Genomic DNA, 14,822 nt, shown 5'->3' with positions numbered 1-14,822 from the left:
AGGGCACATTAAAGCTCTGAACCAAGCATGTAGGTTTCTTTTTAATACCGGGGGGAAACGTATAAAACCAGGGTTGCAGAATCCTCTGCTAGAAAACTTTGAGCTGATAAATTTTATCCACCAACTTGTGCCTTTTCTGCATATTGTCCTCCGCTAATTTCATGTTTTGATTGTGGGACAGATGCACGTTCTAAATACTGAAGAGGACGTGTCCCCTGTGTCCCCCCCAGACATCTACAACTACACTCTAAACCAAAAGAGAGACCAGTGGACCAAAGTTGGCCCCCATAAGGTTTGATTTGGCCTGCCAGAGGTTTCTATCAACAAAAATTATGTCATTAATGTTTAAAAAATATCACATACATAACTGTATATGCTGCCGTATTTCTGTATAGTAAAATTGCTCCTTAAATATGTAGAACCCCTAATTATTAATTGTTGTCATAATCCTCGCTGTGCCGGCAGAGTGACACTTTGCAAAGAAAGTCAGTTTGGCATGAGTGAGTAACGAGCATTTCACATCACATTAATGCAACACAACACAACAGGCTACAACACAACTGATGTTTGCTTTTGGCTCATTGGTACATGATCTAAGCTGCGGTTGTTTTTTACAAACTACATAAATGAGAGATCATTTTTGTTTGTTTTTTTCTGAATATTTTTTGGCATATATACTATATTATTTCAGAATTAGTCATTTTCAGTGACTGTCTCAATTGCAAAAATGTACAATATACACTACTGACATGAAGCCCTCGACATTTTTTAGTCAATTTCTATTGCTAAAATCAAAGCAAAACTCATTTTGAGTAGCTCCTTTGTCATTTGTAGTTTGTTTTTAAGAGGGAAAAAACTGATTAAAGTCATAGTTTGGTGTGGAATAAAAGGAGATTTTATTTTTAGGCAATATCGCCCCGCCTCACTGTAACACTCATTTTCCTGCTATTGCTGTTTTTGAAATTAATATTTTAGTATTTTGTCATATCATCAAGAATATCATTATCCCAAAAATACCCTAAAATATTGTGTCTTGTGTCAAATATTATTTTAGGGCCATATTGCCCAGCCCCAGATGACTGACAAAGTGCTCTAGCCTACATAGTGTACATTATATTAACTTCATTTGTGTGATTGTTAATGCAGCCTTAAATGGCTTCAAAAAAGCAACATTACGAGAATAATCAATGAAAATATGAAGTCTGTAATGGCATACAGAATATAACTTTCTCATCAACACCCAAAACCATAAAACAACCCCATTAAATTATTCTCTAATAAGGTACAAAATACAAATATTCACAAACAATCATAGCTATTGAGGACAATCTTTCCTCTACAGCATCCCCAATAAAAAAATTTTAAAAGATATTTAATTAATTTAAACTATCCGAAAATTATAAATAGTTACTTAACCATAATGTTGGTCCCTCTGATTTGCGATGAAGTCCATGTTCAGAGCAGTTTGTCCGGCCACAGTGATCATGCAGAGACGGTGTGAAAGTTGGATGAAAGAGACTCTGGCATTTATCACTGAGGACTGATTGTTCTTTGTGTTGGTGGGTGGATGATGCTCCGGGCGCGTGTTTGTGTGCGCGTGTGAGTGAGTGAGTGTCGGATTGGCCTCTTTCCTGGTTGGCAGTGATATATAACTTCATTTTGATTTAATTTCACATCCCATCATTCCAGCTCACCGGCCTCCTCGTTAGGTTAAAGCACAGTCTGTGTCCTCATTTTCACCCCCACAGACGCCGACGCTCACATGTTTGATTTGAAGTGCAAAGAAATGCAGATTCACCCACATTTTTATCTTTTTTCAGGGTAAAATGGAGCTCATTTAAACTCGACGTGCTGATAATAGTCAAAAGTTGAATGTTTCTTACCTGTGGGTTGGTGACAGCACACCGTTCAGACAGGGTGCACCTATAAAAACGTGACAAATCCTGCATTTAAGGCCTCCACAGAGTGCTGATACATGTTGGATCGGGGCCTGCTGGCAGGAGGTTTTGAGGAAACCCGCTCACGCTGCTGGCAGCGATTCAAATTCTGCAGCAGGAGGCTCAGGCCCGCCTCCTCTTCTGATTGGCCCAGCAGCTAAAAAAGGAAAAATACCAATAAAATCACTTTCAACAGCTAAATATTGATATATTGATGAATTGTGGATGTATTTGGCCTGCATAGCATACTTTAATATGGAAGCACATACTGATCAGAACTAAAATTAAAAATAACAACAACAAAAAAGAGAAAATTAAAATGCATTAACAGAAATGCTTTTTTATTTTTCAGAACATGGGCGCATTGACTCATAGATAAAATAAAATAATATACTATAATAATAAAATATAATTATATAATAACATAATATGATATAACAAAAATAATATTCAATCATCCAATTGCATTTCACCTTCAAGAATTCTAATTAAAATGAAAAAGGACATTTGTTTTTTCATTTAAAAAAAAAAAAGCCCCAGTAAGTTATCATAACTCAAATGATAAAGCAAATTTTAAAATGAAAATGCATTTACAGTAAGGCTTTTAAATTTTCCTGCAGCAAAGTTCTTTTGGACCCCCGGGGGTCCCAAAAAAAGGGGGAATAGTTTTATAGCAATAATTATTAATTTTATATTTGATTCACAAGACATGAGCCTTATGTAAGAGTCATAACAGTGATTGCTCTGGTCATGGGTTTCAGTTTCTCCACGATTATCTGCTGTAGTTGACAACTATGGGAATTTGCTTTTAATCATATTTAACTAAAATCTTTTCAGATGGAAGTCCATGAAGCGAAAAATAATCAAATGACTGTCTGTGATCTGCTGCGTATAAATGTAAGGTCTGTGTCACAAAAAGGTTGAGGTCTAAATTATAATTATTCAGATAAATATTTCTCTAATCTTTGATTTTCTTGTGAAATACAGGCATCTGCCTGATTGCACCAATTGTGTGTCAGTCAATGACAGTTGCCGTGGTAACCATGTTCAAGATGTCAGCTGGACAGTTAAAGAGAGAGAAATCATTATCTGGCATGTAGTAATGTTGTTCTGCCAATAACTCGAAGAAGAAGACGATCCACATAACAGCCAAGAGCTGGCTTCATCATCGTCAAAGCATCTGAGCAAAGAGGCGCCACCATTTCTGAGATGCTGAACATAGCAGAGATAGTTAGGTGTTGAGGCGTTGCACGAATATAAGGCAAGAAAGCTTTCACATGCAGCTCACATTTAGTGGGGCAGAGCTTGTCGTCTCTAATATCAAGGTGATTCGCCCATTACTGTAAAAAAAAGCTGGATTTGTCACAGGTGTTGGTTTTCAGTGACCTGCGTCATGTTTGTAAAATAAAACCATCACATTCACTCACAGTAAAAAGGTTTCGCTCAGCAGGACAATAACAGAGAAAACCTTCAGGCACAAGTTACATATAGACTGTTTCACACTCAGCAACGTAAACCTTTTGTTTTTATTGTTTTTTTGCGAGACAGCAGGAATCTGCATTGTGAAAAAGAGGCGGAGAAACGAGTGTTGGTGCAACATTGACACCTGAGAGCGAACATCACTGTTGTCATAACACACCCACTCACACAACAAGTAACCAGGTTCAAAGCTACAAACACAGATATTAACAAACTTCATCTGAGAGATGTTAACTCATCTTACAACATGTCTGAACATGTATTTTTATATGTATTTTCAACCAACAATTAACTTTAAATCTGAGGCCCCCTTTTACACCTTGCATTGAAATGCATCCCATATCTAGATTGTATCTAAAATTATTAAACCTGATTACATTTATATCTGCTGTTATTATTTGTCTCTGGTGTACACGTTTTGACATCAAAATTTTAATACGAAATAAACATTATCTGTTTATCTATCTATCTAGGTTGCACATGATAACATTGTCTACATTTTCATTTTCAGAGCCAATATTGGCGATATTAATATTATTATTTTGTTAAAAATAAAACACATATATACTGTATATATTTTTAAAATCTTTCCCTTCCCAAAGTGTTATTTGTTACATCCATTAAAGGCAGCCAGGAAGATTAAGAGGGCAACAGTGACGGCCACACGGATGAAACAGGCCCACCTGATTGTAAAGACAGTGATCGATGGGAAGAAATAATATTAGCATCAGATAGAGAGACCAAGTAGCTTCAGCGACAGGTGAGCGAGAGCTACTGCTGCCTTACATATTTTCACCCACGTAGATTTTGTATGTGGACTGAAAACATAATTACACTTGTGTTCAACATGGTCACAGTGCCACCCTGAACAGAACACCTCTGGAGGTGGTTTGGCCGATCAGATCAGAATCTGTGTATTTTGGATGCTTTTACGCTTGTGTTGTCATGTGATCACCCAAAACGTATTTTAAAGCAAAGTGTAAACAGGGTCTAAGGTAATAATATTAATAATTATGCATGTGGAAAACAGACATGGTAAAGCTGCCATGATCATTATAGGTTCTTTTGCCCTCCATTTACAGTCAGCTCATTTTACACCAAAATTAGTTTTTGGTTGACTGATTGATTGTTTTTGAGTCTTGAGACAGTGGCGTTGGTTCAGAACTTGCCCTTCTTCTTCCAGAGCTTCTTCTTTGACTTGGAGTCGATGATCAGCTGAGACTGACGCTTCAGAGCCTCACGAGAGATGATGTCAGCCTCGTCCTCTTCGCTGTCTTCCTCTGACACACAAACAGTGACAGTTTAAACTGTGTACTTCTATTAGTGTGTGTACGTGTGTGTGTGTGTGTGTGTGTGTGTGTGTGTGTGTGTGTGTGTGTGTGTGTGTGTGTGTGTGCGCGCCCCATCTCACCTTCATTGAAGAGGTCCGGTCTCTGGTCCTCAGGCAGTTTGACACGAGTGTTGTAAGCTGGCAGTTTCCCCTCAATCCGGACATAGAACTGCTCAGAGGAACAAAATGAAAAAAGACAATGACTCCTACCAGAAAAACATATTTTCTATTTTAGATGAGAATTTCTATATTCAATACTGATACCCAAAAAATCCTCCATTTCCATTATTTTCATGTAATCTGACTATACGTGTAGGTATTTTACACAAATCTTAAACAACTGATGATTAAGATTCTAGTATAAGATTCTTTTTCAATGTTGACTGGACACTTCACCTGAAAATCAAAAATACACATTTTCCTCTTACCTGCAGTATTTTTTTAATCAATCTAGATAGTATTGATTTGAGTTGCCGAGTGTTGGAGATATTGCCAGTACAAATGTCTGCCTTCTCTCCAATATAACAGAACTAGAGGGCACTCTGAAAAACTCAACAGCAATGTCTCTTTTCAGAGACCCTGACCTGGTTACCTAAAATTATAATCCATAGATCTCCTGTGAGCAGTTTCATGTAGAAACTATTTTCTTTGTATAGAACTACACCCCAAAACCAAATGTGTAAACAGGCTCTAAGACTCTTTGCACAGACAAGTGGTTTGAGCTTGTGACGGCACGAGATATAAACACTAATGGCGTCCGCCTCGGCTGAGCTGTAACGTTAATTAACTCAGTGTGAGCTAACAGTACATGCATGCTTTCTTCTGCACAGTGATACAGCTGATGGTTGTACTAGTTTGCTAAAAAGAAAATAGTTCCTACATTAAACTGCTCATGACAAAGTGTGTGGATTATCTTAAATAAACTGGTCAGGTTTCTGTAAAGAAACATTGCTGCTGAGTTTTTCAAATGTATATTTTTGGTGCTTTGAGCACAACAAGTGGAGTGCTGTCTAGTTTCATTATATTGCAAAGAAGGAATTCATCTCTAAGGTCGGTATCTCCAACACTTGACAACTCGCATTAAAACTAGACAGAAAAATAGCGCTAAAGATTGGAGGAAAAATATGTTTTTTTTATTTTGGGGTGAACTGTCCCTTTAATTTTAATGCACAGGCTATTGATTTGAAGCCTTATAATATAAACAATTATTTAAAATCTCCTAATCATAAGGAAATAAAATTAGCATTGGGCCACATAAGAAACAAAAACTTTATGAGAGCCAGTTTTAAGTCATAGAAGTGATTTTTGAAATGGATCTATAGAGTCTATAATACAAACCACTACTCTTTGTTTTATCATTTTTTATGATTATACACGGTCATTCCCATGGGCCTGGAGGTGTTCAGCTATTGTGATAAGCGTTAACACCGAGCAGGTCGATGGTCGATGTCTGTGTCCTCATCACGTACCAAGTACCAGTCGAGCAAACAAGGCAGCACTGATTTTGAAATTATCAGCTAGATTTACGTCAGCTGCACAGATTATCCCGTCTAAAAATGGATCTGAGTGTAAAATATTCAATGTCATTAGCAAATGGCCCACAGACTGTTACATGTTTCCTCTGGTACCCTGTGTTCTCAAACAGAGACGGTGCTGCAGAGCGTGAGTAATCAAGAACAAACACTTCAGGGGGCTCTAATGGCTGCCTTTCCGTCCAGATAAACTACGCAAGCACAGCAGCATGCATGCATTCATGCTCAGCCATGCGGTGTGCATTTGTCGCACATGCAATGCACACTTTAACAAGGGCGCCAACGTGGTCACTGCCAAACCTGCATTCATCATTAAAGGTCAAGCTGATGCACAGCCTGTACAGAGGGGACCAGGAGTCTATGTTTAACCCTTTGAAACTTGAGAAAATTGGCTTGATTTAATTCAAAAGCATAGAAAGAAGACAATGAGCAACAAAAGAAAAAATGACCCCAAAATTAGCGAGAAATTAGTTAAAAAAAAAACCACAATAAAATTACCCAAAATGTGTAAAATAAATGAATAAAATAATAATAATACAAATATAAAAATAAAATTTAAAAATGAATGAATGAATTAATAAATAAATTAGAAAAAGCAAAAAAACCCCAACACACCAAAAAAAAGAAAAGGCCCAGAAAAAGTGCTTTAAAATGGGGCCCCTGGTAGCTCAGTGGATGGGGCAGCGTCCCATATACAGAGGTTGTATCCTCGCTGCAGCGGCCGCAGGTTCGATTCTGGCCTTGGCCCTTTGCTGCAGGTCGCCCCCTTTCACTCTCAAACTGTCCTGTCTATTAAAGGCAATAAAAGCCCCCCCAAAAATCTTAAAAAAGTCCTTTCAAACTATAATAATTTTGGAAGCACTATTTTTAGTGTCTTAAAAATAATTCTCTAAATTTGCTAATTTTTTGCAATATGTGAAACATATATAACCAAAGTGCTCATTGCCTTTTTTTCCATATTTTTGAAAGAAACTGCACCAATTTTCTCAGGGTTCAAAGGTTAACATGCTTGCGAAAGGCATCTGAGAGCACCACAAGGAAAGTGATGTCATTTCATGTTTCAAAGGGTTAAACATAACACAGGAAAAGGTTTAGTAGACTAATGTTCCCAGACTCTGTCCTGTTCGGTTACAGATATATTTTGTTGGTCACATGACATTTGAGAAGAGTCTACAAGGTGTATACACATGCGCCAACATGTGTGTACTTTGTGGTTTTTCTACTTATCTTGTGACTCTCTCACACACCTCTCATTAAAACTGTACATAAAACAAACATAAAAATAACTTTATGAGGACGACGTCTGCAAATGCAAAACAGTTTTCAAGATCCTTTCCATAAGCAGAGCCGGTATTTCAAACCACTGTGATGCTAGATGACTCACCTCGTCTTCCTCCATCTCCTTCATGATAGCAGCCAAATCCCTTCCCCGCAGCTCATCGTGCAGCGACTGCAGCTTCAGCTCACACTGGGTCATCAGCTCCACCACAAACTCATCCGAGTCTGGAGACACTTCAGCCGCCGTGTCCTCACTCTGGAGAAAAATGGAAGAAGTTTGAGAGGAGCAGAATTAAAAGCACAGAGTGGATGTGCTGACACACACTGCATAAAACAAATGAGTGTTTTAAAGCTACGTACAATCATGATGGTTGAAGTCGTATTTACCAGTGTGATGTGTTGGAGTTTGTCTGCGAGGTGCTCCACACCGGCTCGGACAGTACTGAGGGCCTTAATAAGCCACTCCAGATGCTCTTTACCTGCATCACTCCTCCGCTGTAGAGCCTGCAGCTGCTGCTCACACTCCTCCAGCATCTGTTGGTCACTAAATAAACCACAGAGAAAGAATAAGAGGCTCGAACATAAACATCACGCAGCTGCATTAACCACGACTCAGCAAAGTCACCAGACGAAAATGTTGGCACTGGAGCTGCAGAATGACCAAGACCAAAAAACAACAAAATTGGTTGTTTTTTAGTGAGTTATTGCTGTGTTCAAAGGGGCTTTTTAGGCACCAAACTTCAGAGATTTTTAGCCATCCATTGCTGTTTTTCCTCCAGGGAGAGAGCCACTAAAAGGGTTTTTGTTTTATTAAGACATGACTATTTTCTAAACAGAAAATTGCAACAAAAAGTTTTTTTTTTTGTTGTTTTTTTTAACAGTACATTGCCATTTTTCCTGCCGGGATAGTACAATGAAAAACTGTTATGTCTTACTGAGACATTGCTACATTTCCTGCTGGGATAATGCCACAAAAAGCAGTTGTTTTTGAATAGGACATTGCTAAATTTCCTAGTATAGGATAGTACTATATATATAGTACTAGATACTATATATATAGTACTAGAAAATGCAGCTACTCCAACCTTGATTGTAAAACTGAAACTGTGGATTTTAAGCCCAAACATAATCTTTTCCTAACCATAACCAAGTGGTTTTGTGCCTAAAACAAACCACACATTAACCACAGCCTTGTTGAAATGTAAAAAAAAAAAAAAAAAAAAAAAAGTATCTGTTTTAATGTATCTGCTACATTACAAAGTCAAATATAACCGTGATTTGCAGAAATGTACAACAGCAACACTTTCAGGCGATTGGGCTGCAAAGCTTCTGTCTGAGTGTCTCACCTGGACAGTTTAGCCTCTCCAGAGTACTTCACATCCTGGAACTGCAGGTTCAGGAGCTCCTTCTGCTCCTTCAGCTGCTGCAGCACCTTCTCGTTCTCTCCCTTCAGCTCCTCCAGATGTTGGTGTTTCTCCTTCTGTGAGATGAAGCGCTCCACTATCTCCTACACACATGGAAAACAAAATAAGAAAAAAAACATGTGTAAACATGAATTGTACTGTGTATTCATGAATAGATGCCCACACACCGGTGGTAGAGACAAAACTTGTCCTTCTACACCCGTACCTGTATATCTGTGACTCCGGTGGCCTCCTTGATGCGTCTGAAAGCCTCCTCAAAAGTTGAGATGACCTTCTCCTCCTCACCTGCCATCCTGGGGCTGCTGCGCTGGGCCTCACTGCTCAGCTCATCTGTCTGCATCACTGTTCTCTGAGCCTAAAGGTTCAGAGGTTTGAAGAACTCAAAACACAAATTCTTTCCACATTTCTACAGAATGTCCAAAAATCGGACAGTAATGAGCTTTTGGAGTAAGTGTTCAGAAGTGTAGGCCCTCATGTCATGTTTAATTATGTGCACGTGTCCAGTAAGAAAAAGGAAAAGGAAAACAGCATCAAAACAAAACCAAACACTCCAGCAGTATTCATGTGTATCTCACCCTTCTTTCGATTTTTTCAGCCTGAGCCTTGCGATCCTCGACCATTTTTCTGTAGCTTGCTATAATGCGCTCTCTCTCCTTGCGCTCCTTGTAGAGCAGTTCCTCCTGCTGCTGTAAGTCAGCCTGGCAGGCAGAGGAAAAGGAGCAAAGGAGAGAAACATTGTTTTGGAGGAAAAACACAATGTATCTGGCTAATGTACTTGCAAGATGTGTATATGCATCAAAATGAAAAGGACAAACAGTGAAAAGCAGTTGTATCTCAGTGATGGTAACGGTGAGTCAATTGTCCTTTACTAGAAACAAAGATTTCGCAAACTCATAGCAGAGGAGGCTGCAGGTCACCTTGGCAGCTTCTTTGGAGAGCTGAGCGTCGTTGTTCATGACCTGCATGCTGTGAAGCTCCTCTCTGTGCTTCAGGATTTGCTCCTCCAGAGAGTCCAACTGACCCTGAAAAGTCAGACTCTCATCCTGAAGCGTTAACAGAGGAAAAATGAGGGACAAAAAGAGTGACAGTGGCGCTGAGTGTTTTAAAACACTGAAAGGATAAGATGCTAAAAGGACTGTGGGAACGCTGCAACCTGGACCAATGCAGTAATCGTTATTCAGGGTTGTGATCTGAAAATAAAAGCCTGACATCTTGATCAATTAATGCACTTAAGTCGCACTGATTAAACATCATTAACCAAATCTAAAATCTAACTGTAAGGAGAATTAAGTGGCATTGCCTATCTGTGGGAATATGTGAAAAGTAAAGTTGCAAATAATAAAGTTTCTTGGATTAAAAAAAGGAGGTCAAGTTGCGTGCAAACAAAGATAAAGTGAGCCTGGGACAGGAAGTACTGTGCCACTGTGGAAGTCTGTCTCAACGTTTACATATCACAAACACCGAATCCCATATCAAAGTCACAACAAAGAGTCACTGCACAGGCCGTAACCCTGCAGAGCAACCGCGAGCATTTTTCTGTTCATGATACCTAAATGAAAGGTATTAGCAGACTGTGTACTAAACACTGATGATGTAAAAGTACTTCCAATCTCATGAGGGTGTCTGCTCATGGATAATGAATAGTTACCATATTTGTACTTATATAAGTTGCAAAATAATGTCAACAATGTGAAGTCAAGCAAAACAGCACACATGGCGGTGCTTACAATGACTCCACATTATATCCAGCAAGTGAAGATGTTTATAAAACATTATCGAGGCTGAACATCTCTCAGAGGCATCTGACACCAAAATTTAATGCTTTTTAATACTTTTAACTACATTTAAGACTGATTTTTAGACAAATCATTTATTTTATTTCTCAAACATTGTAGGTTAATATGTGCTCCCACGCAGAGGTAGACTTTATGTAGAAATATGGTAATTAGAATGAGTTATGTTCATCTACATTTTGTTGCAAATATTAAATAAAAAGACAGTATGAAGTTCAGTGATAGGTGTGAGGATTTATACAACAAATGTGGACTTTCACGCAAAAAAGAGCTTGACTCATTTTGACAAGACGAACTGCACAGATGGATTCATGAAATTAGATTAAATCTTTGTGTTAATTAAGTCTCCTCTCAAGGTCACATTTAAGACAATTTAATGAATTTTAAGGCTTAATAGTTATAAAATTATTTTTGCAACTTTTGAAAGACCTGCAGATGCTGTCTGCGTATGTTGAACTAACCTGCAGGTGACTTTTGAGTTTCAGGTAGTTGTTCATGATGTTCTCCGCCTCCTTACACTTAAACTGGGTCTTCTCCAGACTGTTCTCCAGCGCCCGCAGTTTCTGCAGACACACAAAACATTATTACTGAGACAGTACTTTTCTGTCATATATTTAATAAGAGTGACAATTAAGAAAAAAGAAAAATAGATTTTTTAAAAAGTTTTTCACATGAGCTTGAGAGATAACCACCATGGCATCTTCCTCTTTTTTCCGCATGCGAGCGTCAGCAGACTGCGCTCCGCTGCCGCCCTCTGGTCTCATTCTCTGGTACTCCAGGTTCAGCTCTTCCAGGCGGCGCTGGAGGGTCTGGGAGGTGTGCTTAAGGGCGTTGAGACGCTTCGTTTTGGACAGCACCTTCTGGTCTAGCGTTGTCAGGGCTGCCTGAGGAAAAAGTATGACAAGAAGAGTCAAAAGAGAGACAGAGATGAAGGCAGTGAGAAGGAAACAGAGAGTTAAATACTTGCACACAGTGTCAAAATAGTCCTACGGTATAATTTTGTTGTCCACTATATTAAGCTTAGATGAATTATCCTACATTAATAGTAAGACTGAAACAACAATGCTGCTATGAACCTCAAAATCTTACAACACTCACCTTCCCCGACATGTTGCGGAAGGCCTCCTTCTCCGAGCCTCTGTTCTGAAAGGCCACTTTTATGATATTATCGTCACCCTGGGAGGAAAAACACAAAAAATAAAATAAGATTTTAATTGCAAAGACAATCGGGTCTGTTTGACTGTTCCTTTAACTAGGATAAGTCAAGAGAATAAAACTATAGGGCTGGGAATGTCTGTCCATCCTCCTGAGACTACAAAAGTTTTTTTGTAAAAAAAAAAAAAAAAAAAAAGATTTATTAATAGATATAACAAGTTCCTTTTTAAATTAAAAATTCAATTAACTTTTAATAAATGTAATGTAAAAGCTATTGTGCATGCTTTTAACTGGTTATATAGTGTGTGTGCTTATGTGTGTGTGAATCTCTATATACCATTTTTTGAATCTGTGTTAAATAGCTAAAACTTCAAAACTCTACTTTACACAAGCATTAATTTTAATCCAAAATGGATTTCAATAATTTCTACTTTTACTGGGGGACAACTACAAAAGTTCATTGCATTCACTTTCTATTTTCCAAAAAAGAGCAATACGAATCATTCACAATGTCGATATCTGGATATCTGGATCACACTAACTCATAATTCTTACAGTCAAAACTAGAAGAATAGTAGAATTTCAAACAGCACAAATAATGTTTTAGGCTAAAAACAACCTACTACCAGAAAATATTCAAAAATTGTTCAGAGGGGGTGGTTACAATTTAAGGGGAAAATTCAATTTCAAAATGTATAGTGTTCATACTGACAAGTTTTAATTAAATAATAATAAAAAATTTCAGTATTGATTTAAATTAATAAGTTAATGAGAAGCAGTGAGATTAAATAAGTTTTTAATTCTTCTCACTCCTTTTCGAATATGTAAACCAAGTCAGCAAGTGTATATTACATCAATCATATGAAATAGTTAAGACTCTCATAGATTAAAAAAAACATCTATATAAAGAGTAGAAACAATATATCTTTATACATGTAATCATTGATCTCCCTTTCTGCCAAAAAAACACATTTTTGCAATTTCCCCACTTTTTGAAAAGACAAAAGATGTGTGTTACATCACTAAAAATGCCAGGATATGCTTTGAACAGACATCAGATCTCAAACTGACTTCATGCATGGTGTTTAAATAAAGGTCTCAGTGTCTCAGGGTGAGACTTACAGCATTAGCTTCAGCCAGTTTCCTGCACAGCCTCTTGTTGTCCTGCCTCAGCTGGCGGATGGACTCTGTGTTTTTCCTGATGGTGGACTGAGAGCTCTCATAGTATGCAGTCCTGTCCCCCTCTGGTGGACACATTTAACAATTACACCAATGGTACAAACATGTTGGCGTCTCATAATTCACAAATAATACATCTAGATGCTACTATTGTATGAAATAATGGGTTTACAGTAATATTAATCATCACATGGTGACATAAACAGCAGCTAGCTGGCTAACTGTAGCAGAGCTAGCGTCTTTTAGCATGAACTGAGAATAAAATTGACACAAACTTACCTAGAAGTTGAATTTTGCGCTGCATCTCCGTTATTTGGTCATGTAGCAGCGGTTTAAACGCGTCCGCACTGAACGGCATGTTTGTTTCGCGTAATTTTACACTCAATTATCGATGAAAAATGCGCCAACACTCAGTGTTAGCTTGACCGGAACGAACTCTCCAGCGTTTCATCGTTGCCTAGCAACCTGTACACTTGCGCACAACAGCAGGGCCGTAATCGACTTTTTGACTTTGGGGGCCGAGTCTCGAGGGGGGTCTGCAGGGGAGAGAAATTTTTGCAAACTTGACAGCTAAAAAGACCATTTTAGAGCATTTTGAAAAAATAAAACTTAGTTCTCAAAGTCTGAATGATTAAGAGTCATTTTAGGGAGCCAGCATATGATTGAGGGCTGCATAGGAAAAGTACACACACTGTGATATTTTACGACATTTTCTATGGCAAAAAAAAAAAAAAAAACCATAACAATTGACAGTGACATGCACTATGTAACACCCATATTACACTCTAGTTTTCCACTTTTTAATATATTTGAAAGAATTAAAGACAATGCAGTGTTTGACATTGATTGTAGCCTACCTACCCACAGCAGTGGAATATTTTGCTGCACTACCTGGACAAACCACGAGCAGATCTGCTCTAGGCCTACATCATAATGCTAGAACCAGTAATTCTGATAATTGCATTTTGTTAAGTTTATGTATAATTAAATTTGCTGGTGATTATTTTGGATGGTGGTGCATGGCTGCCTTTCGTAACATGGCTCAAACGAACCTTTTTGAGCTGCAACAGTGATGAAAAACACAGATTGTACCTTTAGTCTCATTTACAGTGACTGCCATGAAAAATTGTATTCATGTGATAGCAGTGACTAGGGGTGTGTGCTTATGGTTACTAAATATTTATTATAACCACTAAAGGCATAATCTTTCCTTTACAAATATTAAATAGAGTGTTGTTTTACGTTAAATGTTAAAAAAAAACTATCAAGTGCGCCATCCTTATGGACAGCAAATGTGAAATATAAAATTTGGTAACATTTTATGGCTATTACTATATTGACTACCATGTTACCCATGTCAAACCTGAAATGTTTTTTTTTTAAATTTCTGTTATGACTGTGCAGACTACATCTATTTTTGAAAATGTATAACTTGTAGGTACGGTTCTCTTTGAATGACTAGATCAAACATATTTAATGCTGTGATATTATTTATGTAAGCATTACCCAACTAAGATGGATGACGAAGATAAAAACAAACCGTAATCAAAGTGTTATTTTACCAAAGTAAACCTAAAAAACAGTGGCCTTTTTGTTTTTTTGTTCCTTTGAACACTGAAACGGCAACACACTTTTATTAGTTTCTAACAAAATCAAATATAATGTAAAACTTTTACAAACTCAAAATTTGCACATTAATCTTACATTGACAGATT

The 14,822-nt window shown here is 37.8% G+C and overlaps 2 protein-coding genes across 8 annotated transcripts in view; both read right to left on the bottom strand.

Annotated features, from left to right (window-relative positions):
• The window catches only part of rgl3a (ral guanine nucleotide dissociation stimulator-like 3a), an 81,362-nt gene extending 79,309 nt beyond the window's left edge, over positions 1-2,053 (bottom strand). For 3 of the 6 annotated variants that reach the window (XR_015775767.1, XM_088073903.1, XM_088073906.1), the window contains exon 1: positions 1,884-2,052. The gene's annotated coding sequence lies outside the window, so the exon portion shown is untranslated. Of the gene's footprint in view, positions 1-1,416; positions 1,671-1,883 lie in introns of those variants that run through there. The other 3 variants (XM_088073893.1, XM_088073901.1, XM_088073898.1) reach the window with 3 other exon arrangements.
• Positions 2,054-3,445: 1,392 nt separating this feature from the next.
• On the bottom strand, positions 3,446-13,603 carry odad3 (outer dynein arm docking complex subunit 3). Of its 2 annotated transcripts, none has more exons than XM_088073806.1 (13): positions 13,387-13,603; positions 13,051-13,172; positions 11,872-11,949; positions 11,466-11,657; positions 11,235-11,336; positions 9,898-10,023; positions 9,556-9,678; positions 9,186-9,335; positions 8,903-9,063; positions 7,917-8,100; positions 7,663-7,812; positions 4,828-4,915; positions 3,446-4,696 (listed from the first exon to the last, which is right to left on the bottom strand). In XM_088073806.1, the coding sequence occupies exons 1-13, from the start codon at positions 13,463-13,465 to the stop codon at positions 4,575-4,577; spliced, it is 1,677 nt and encodes a 558-aa protein (XP_087929932.1). In that variant the 5' UTR covers positions 13,466-13,603; the 3' UTR covers positions 3,446-4,574. The 2 variants fall into 2 exon arrangements, with proteins under 2 accessions (XP_087929932.1, XP_042340178.2); XM_042484244.2 differs by having other exon boundaries at positions 7,944-8,100.
• Positions 13,604-14,822: the final 1,219 nt, after the last annotated feature.

Source organism: Plectropomus leopardus, chromosome 3 (genome assembly GCF_026936395.1).
Source record: "Plectropomus leopardus strain MGB_pleo_1.0 chromosome 3, ASM2693639v1, whole genome shotgun sequence".
Lineage (NCBI taxonomy): Eukaryota > Metazoa > Chordata > Actinopteri > Perciformes > Serranidae > Plectropomus > Plectropomus leopardus.
Note: the sequence above shows the minus strand (reverse complement) of the source record. Positions and strands in the feature narration are given on the sequence as shown.